Raw genomic sequence first — 6689 nt, 5'->3', positions numbered from 1 at the left:
GTGACAAAGTACCCTCTGAAAGTCTGCTAGAGGACGTGAATGCAGCGTTACATACTATCCCTACTAGGACCGTAACCGAGACCAATCAGCTGATATACACCACAGCAACATGAGCCTAGAGATGCTTGGCTACAAGATGAACACCATGAGTCACAAAGAACATTACCCTCCATGGAGAAGGAGGCTGGAGGCTAAGATCAAGGCAACACAGAGAGAAGTTAGTCGACTCTCAGAGCTACAGAAAGGTGTGGGGATGACAGGGATACCCAGGAAGTACAACAAGCTGTCTATACCCGAGGCGCTGGAAACTGCCAAGCAAAGGCTCACAGCTCTGGCTACCCGCCTGAAGAGATACACAGGAGAAGCAGAAGCCAGGAGAATAAATATGATCTTCTCCACCAAACCATCCAAAGTGTACTCTCAGTGGCAAGGTAATAACACAAGAACAGATCCTCCCAGGGCCGAGACTGAACAATACTGGAAGAGCATATGGGAGAAGGAGGCATCACATAACACCAATGCTCAGTGGCTAGTGGATCTAAGAGCAGACCACAGCAATCTCCCAGAACAAGATCCAGAAACCACTACAATGGCTGGACAGCACCGGGCTCAGACATGATCCACACCTACTGGCTAAAGAAACTAACTGGACTCCATGAACGCCTGGCAGCACAAATGAACCAGCTGCTGATGGATGGGACGCACTCAGAGTGGTTAACTCACGGTCGGACAGTCCTGATCATGAAGGACCCCCAGAAGGGCACGATCCCATCCAACTACCAGCCAATAACCTGCCTCTGTACAACATGGAAGCTCCTGTCAGGCATCATAGCGGCTAAGATGAATAGGCACATGGCCCAATACATGAGCAGGCCCAGAAAGGAATTGGTAGCGATACCAGGGGAGCTAAGCACTAGCTACTGGTCGACTCACCCAAGACTGCAAGACCAGGCAGACCAACCTGTGCACCGCCTGGATTGACTACGAGAAGGCCTACGACTCAGTGCCACACACATGGATACTGGAATGCTTGGAAATGTACAACATCAACAGAACACTTAGAGCCTTCATCAAGAACTCAATGGGGCTGTAGAAAACGACTCTGGAGGCCAACTCAAAGCCAACTGCACAAGTTACCATCAAGTGCGGCATTTACCAAGGTCGTCGACTCGGAGGAGTCCCTACTGCTGTTCTGCATAGGCCTGAACCCCCTCAGCCAGATCAACTCAAAGAGTGGCTACGGATACCGGTTCCGTAGTGGAACAACCATCAGTCACCTCCTCTACATGGATGACATCATCATGTGTCTGTTAGTCTGTAGCTGATGTGGTTTGTGTCTGTTAGTCTGTAGCTGATGTGGTTTGTGTCTGTTAGTCTGTAGCTGATGTGGTTTGTGTTTGTTAGTCTGTAGCTGTAAAAGTGTCTGTTGACCTCCTGCTGGACAGCTGGTTCAGTCTGGTGGAAGAGAAGCTCTGGTTCTTCTTCCCAATCTTCATCACTCTGTAGGCTTCCTCCGAGCTGTTCACCTGGACCCAGCGTAGGTCTGAAACATCACACAGTGAAAACAGTCAGGAAGCAGCATGTTCTATAATCAGGTCAGTGTAGGAGAGAAATGTGGTTATTGATCTGCATGTAAACAGATTGACAGTAAGAAAGTAAACACACTGATTGACTTTAATAAGCTCATCTCTCACACACAGTTACCTTTGATGAAGGAGTTTCCTTTAACATCCTGAGAAAGACGCAGCACAGTCCTCCTGTGGTGTCCACTGGGAACCTGAACATCACAGATCAATCACATAATCAATCACAGTCTGTTTCTTTAAAGGACTGTGTCGCAGTTTAGTGTTCCCAAAACATTTTAAATCACATCTCACATGTTCACACACTTTTTAACAACAATGATACTGATCGATAGAGCGCACTTACATTACAGAGAAATATAAAACATAATGACCCTTTAAAATCAAACTTTACAAGCGCATGCAGGAAGCGCACCGCCTGCACCGCCTGTTGACAACAATGCTAACGGCAACAATGGTAATGACTCTGAATGTGTCGGAGCAACCAGCTGAAGGTTGAAAGTTGATGGGGTCCAGACATATACCAGGTTTTGGCCTAGTCTTCTTAAAGACTAGACACAGCTCCCAAACGGAGTTTGAGGGGTTTTTTATCTGTAACTAACAAGTACACACAAGTAGAGGAGGACAAACGCAGATGTGTGTGTATGTGTTACCTGTTCCAGCAGGTCGTGGATGTTGTCGTTGTAAATCTCACAGAATGAAACCCAGATGGAGAAACGCACATTTGAGTCAACGTCCAGACAGAAACTGTCGGCTTCGGAGATGCTGTTCACACTGCTGTCAGAGCCCAGAGAGCCTGCACACACAGACACACACACACACACACACACACACACACACACACACACACACACAGACACACACGTTACATCTTCCCTCGTTAAAGCAGCTGGTCTGAGATCAGACTGAAACTGTAATAAAGAACCAATCAGAGTCACTGACCGTCAAGAAAAGCTGATCTGCCAGACGTCACACTTCTGTCACTCTGCAGAGAAAACACACACAGTCTCACATGCATTGTCACACTGCACAGTGGTTTATTTTGGTGTGAGTATGTGTCTCTCAGTATCTCAGTGTGTCTCAGTGTGTCTCTCAGCGTCTCTCAGTATCTCAGTGTGTCTCAGTGTCTCAGCGTCTCAGCGTCTCTCAGTGTCTCAGCGTCTCAGTGTCTCAGCGTCTCTCAGTGTCTCAGCGTCTCAGTGTCTCAGCGTCTCTCAGCGTCTCTCAGCGTCTCTCAGCGTCTCAGTGTCTCAGCGTCTCTCAGCGTCTCTCAGCGTCTCAGTGTCTCAGCGTCTCTCAGCGTCTCTCAGCGTCTCAGTGTCTCAGCGTCTCTCAGCGTCTCAGTGTCTCAGCGTCTCTCAGCGTCTCTCAGCGTCTCAGTGTCTCAGCGTCTCTCAGCGTCTCAGCATCTCTCAGTGTCTCAGTGTGTCTCAGTGTCTCAGCGTCTCTCAGTGTGTCTCAGCGTCTCAGTGTCTCAGCGTCTCTCAGCGTCTCAGCGTCTCTCAGTGTGTCTCAGTGTCTCAGCGTCTCTCAGTGTCTCAGCGTCTCAGCGTCTCAGTGTCTCAGCGTCTCTCAGTGTCTCAGCGTCTCAGTGTCTCAGCGTCTCAGTGTCTCAGCGTCTCTCAGTGTCTCAGTGTGTCTCAGTGTCTCAGCGTCTCTCAGCGTCTCAGTGTCTCAGCGTCTCTCAGTGTGTCTCAGCGTCTCTCAGTGTCTCAGTGTCTCAGCGTCTCTCAGCGTCTCAGTGTCTCAGCGTCTCTCAGTGTGTCTCAGCGTCTCTCAGTGTCTCAGCGTCTCAGTGTCTCAGCGTCTCAGTGTCTCAGCGTCTCTCAGCGTCTCAGTGTCTCAGCGTCTCTCAGTGTCTCAGCGTCTCAGTGTCTCAGCGTCTCTCAGCGTCTCAGTGTCTCAGCGTCTCTCAGTGTCTCAGTGTGTCTCAGTGTCTCAGCGTCTCTCAGTGTGTCTCAGTGTGTCTCAGCGTCTCAGTGTGTCTCAGTGTCTCAGTGTGTCTCAGTGTCTCAGCGTCTCTCAGTGTGTCTCAGTGTCTCAGCGTCTCTCAGTGTGTCTCAGTGTCTCAGTGTGTCTCAGTGTCTCAGTGTGTCTCAGTGTCTCAGCGTCTCTCAGTGTGTCTCAGTGTCTCAGTGTGTCTCAGCGTCTCAGTGTGTCTCAGTGTCTCAGCGTCTCAGTGTGTCTCAGTGTCTCAGTGTCTCAGCGTCTCTCAGCGTCTCTCAGTGTGTCTCAGTGTCTCAGTGTCTCAGTGTGTCTCAGTGTCTCAGTGTGTCTCAGTGTCTCAGCGTCTCTCAGTGTGTCTCAGTGTCTCAGTGTGTCTCAGTGTCTCAGCGTCTCTCAGTGTGTCTCAGTGTGTCTCAGTGTCTCAGTGTGTCTCAGCGTCTCAGTGTGTCTCAGTGTCTCAGTGTCTCAGCGTCTCTCAGCGTCTCTCAGTGTGTCTCAGTGTCTCAGCGTCTCTCAGCGTCTCAGTGTGTCTCAGTGTCTCAGCGTCTCTCAGTGTCTCAGTGTGTCTCAGCGTCTCTCAGTGTCTCTCAGTGTGTCTCAGTGTCTCAGCGTCTCTCAGTGTCTCTCAGTGTGTCTCAGTGTCTCAGCGTCTCTCAGTGTCTCAGTGTGTCTCAGCGTCTCTCAGTGTCTCAGTGTGTCTCAGTGTGTCTCAGTGTCTCTCAGTGTCTCAGTGTGTCTCAGCGTCTCTCAGTGTCTCTCAGTGTGTCTCAGTGTCTCAGCGTCTCTCAGTGTCTCTCAGTGTGTCTCAGTGTGTCTCAGTGTCTCAGTGTCTCTCAGTGTGTCTCAGTGTCTCTCAGTGTGTCTCAGTGTCTCAGTGTGTCTCAGTGTCTCAGCGTCTCTCAGTGTGTCTCAGTGTCTCAGCGTCTCTCAGCGTCTCAGTGTCTCAGTGTCTCAGCGTCTCTCAGTGTCTCAGTGTCTCAGTGTGTCTCAGTGTCTCAGTGTGTCTCAGCGTCTCTCAGCGTCTCAGTGTCTCAGTGTCTCAGCGTCTCTCAGTGTCTCAGTGTGTCTCAGTGTCTCAGCGTCTCAGTGTGTCTCAGTGTCTCAGTGTCTCTCAGTGTGTCTCAGTGTCTCAGTGTGTCTCAGTGTCTCAGCGTCTCTCAGTGTCTCAGTGTCTCAGCGTCTCTCAGTGTCTCAGTGTGTCTCAGTGTCTCAGTGTCTCAGTGTGTCTCAGTGTCTCAGCGTCTCAGTGTGTCTCAGTGTCTCAGTGTCTCTCAGTGTGTCTCAGTGTCTCAGTGTGTCTCAGTGTCTCAGCGTCTCTGTGTCTCAGTGTGTCTCAGTGTCTCAGCGTCTCTCAGCGTCTCAGTGTGTCTCAGTGTCTCAGCGTCTCTCAGTGTCTCTGTGCATCTGTGTGTCTCTCAGTGTCTCTGACCTCTTTGAGCAGCCTCAGCAGATTCTTCTTGCTGCTGCTCTCTGCTGTCTGCTGGTCTGGAGTCAGTCTGCTGAAGTCTCTGCAGCGCTGAGGCTTCAGATCACAGCGACTGTACAGACGACCCTCGATACTGTTAAAGATGACCGCAAGAGACCTGGGCAAAAGGCCTGAGTCATGCTCCGGACCTGAGAGACAGACAGGTGGAGAAACTAATAGTTAGAGAGAGAGAGACAGGCAGTTCGACATACAAACAGACAGGTTGTGTCTCTTACCCAGGAAGGTGAAGGTTTTTCCAGCGTTGGTGACTCCGTAGGTGAACACGAGACAGTTTCCTCCTTCCAGAACATCTCTGACCGAACCACGAACCGAACCCTCAAACACCTTCCTCTGACCGGCCTCTGGACCAAAGACCTGAACAGCATGACAACCAGAATCAGGTCTGTGATTACAGAAAAACATCATTTCATATTATGCTCCATCGTTCATTTTGTTGTGTCGCAAATCACACATCACACTATTTACGGCAATATTTTTCATTACATTTATAAATTACTCAAGTTTTCCACCAGCAGAAACAGAGAGGAGCATCCTGAGCCCAGGACCTGCAGGGCAGTACTAGCAGACCTGAGCCCAGGACCTGCAGGGCAGTACTAGCAGACCTGAGCCCAGGACCTGCAGGAGCAGTACTAGCAGACCTGAGCCCAGGACCTGCAGGAGCAGTACTAGCAGACCTGAGCCCAGGACCTGCAGGGCAGTACTAGCAGACCTGAGCCCAGGACCTGCAGGAGCAGTACTAGCAGACCTGAGCCCAGGACCTGCAGGGCAGTACTAGCAGACCTTAGCCCAGGACCTGCAGGAGCAGTACTAGCAGACAGCTGCACAGATTATAATTATTTAGGATTGAAAATAAATTCCACCGGAAGTTATAACTCAGCAGTAAATGAACTGAGAGAAAAAGCAGTCGTGGCTTCTCTGCAATAAAACAACAACTTTACATTCAAACCAGTTCTCCTCTCTGGTAGCGAAGTCTGGATCCTCTTTCTTACCAGAATCCAGCCCAACTAGACAAACACCAGGCTGAAATGATGCATTTAGAGTTCTGCAAAAGCATCTTGCAGGTGTGCAGAAAAACCACAAGCACACCTGCAAAGCTGAATAATACTGGTTCCATCTAAAAACCAGTGACCCCTCCAATCCTCCCACTACAAGCCCTACAATGCCAAGAGCTGAGCAAAGAGAAGAGTCCTCTCACTCAGCTGGTCCTGACAGTTAGTTCACTTTCTGATCCTGTTCAACCTCAGAACCAGTCTGACAACAACCCCAGTACAACACACCAGCAACACAACCAATTAAAGCTGCAAGCAGCGTTGAACGGGCCCTCGCGCCTCTGTGCACGTCGGGCCACAACGTAGTCGAAGGCCTTCTGTGACGGGCATGTAGACGTCTTCAGACCCGGCTGTTTTCAGACAGTTTTTGAGCATGTTTAGGGGGTCAAATTTAGGGTTGAAGTGGCGTAATAATAAAGAAAGAAGAAAGAAAGAAAGAAACAGAACAGTTACAAGAGAGTCTTCACCCCTTTAGAGCTCAGGACCTAAAAACATACCAGAAACCTAAAGACAGACAGACAGGTAACAGACAGACAGGTAGCAGACAGACAGACAGGTAGCAGGCAGACAGGTAGCAGACAGACAGGCAGACAGACAGGTAGACAGACAGGCAGACAGACAGGC

At 50.0% G+C, this 6689-nt stretch overlaps 1 protein-coding gene across 1 annotated transcript in view; it reads right to left on the bottom strand.

Moving 5' to 3' along the window:
• LOC122971779 (kinesin-like protein KIF20A) overlaps positions 1-6689 on the bottom strand; it is a gene marked incomplete in the record, with an annotated part of 38556 nt that overhangs the window by 21268 nt on the left and 10599 nt on the right. Inside the window, 6 exon segments of the mRNA XM_044338526.1 lie at positions 1432-1543; positions 1705-1777; positions 2237-2379; positions 2526-2568; positions 4960-5144; positions 5232-5370. Coding sequence (XP_044194461.1) covers positions 1432-1543; positions 1705-1777; positions 2237-2379; positions 2526-2568; positions 4960-5144; positions 5232-5370 — 695 coding nt within the window.

Source organism: Thunnus albacares, chromosome 20 (assembly GCF_914725855.1).
Source record: "Thunnus albacares chromosome 20, fThuAlb1.1, whole genome shotgun sequence".
NCBI classification, from domain to species: domain Eukaryota; kingdom Metazoa; phylum Chordata; class Actinopteri; order Scombriformes; family Scombridae; genus Thunnus; species Thunnus albacares.
The sequence above is the reverse complement of the archived record's forward strand: the minus strand, read 5'-3'. Positions and strand labels throughout refer to the sequence as shown.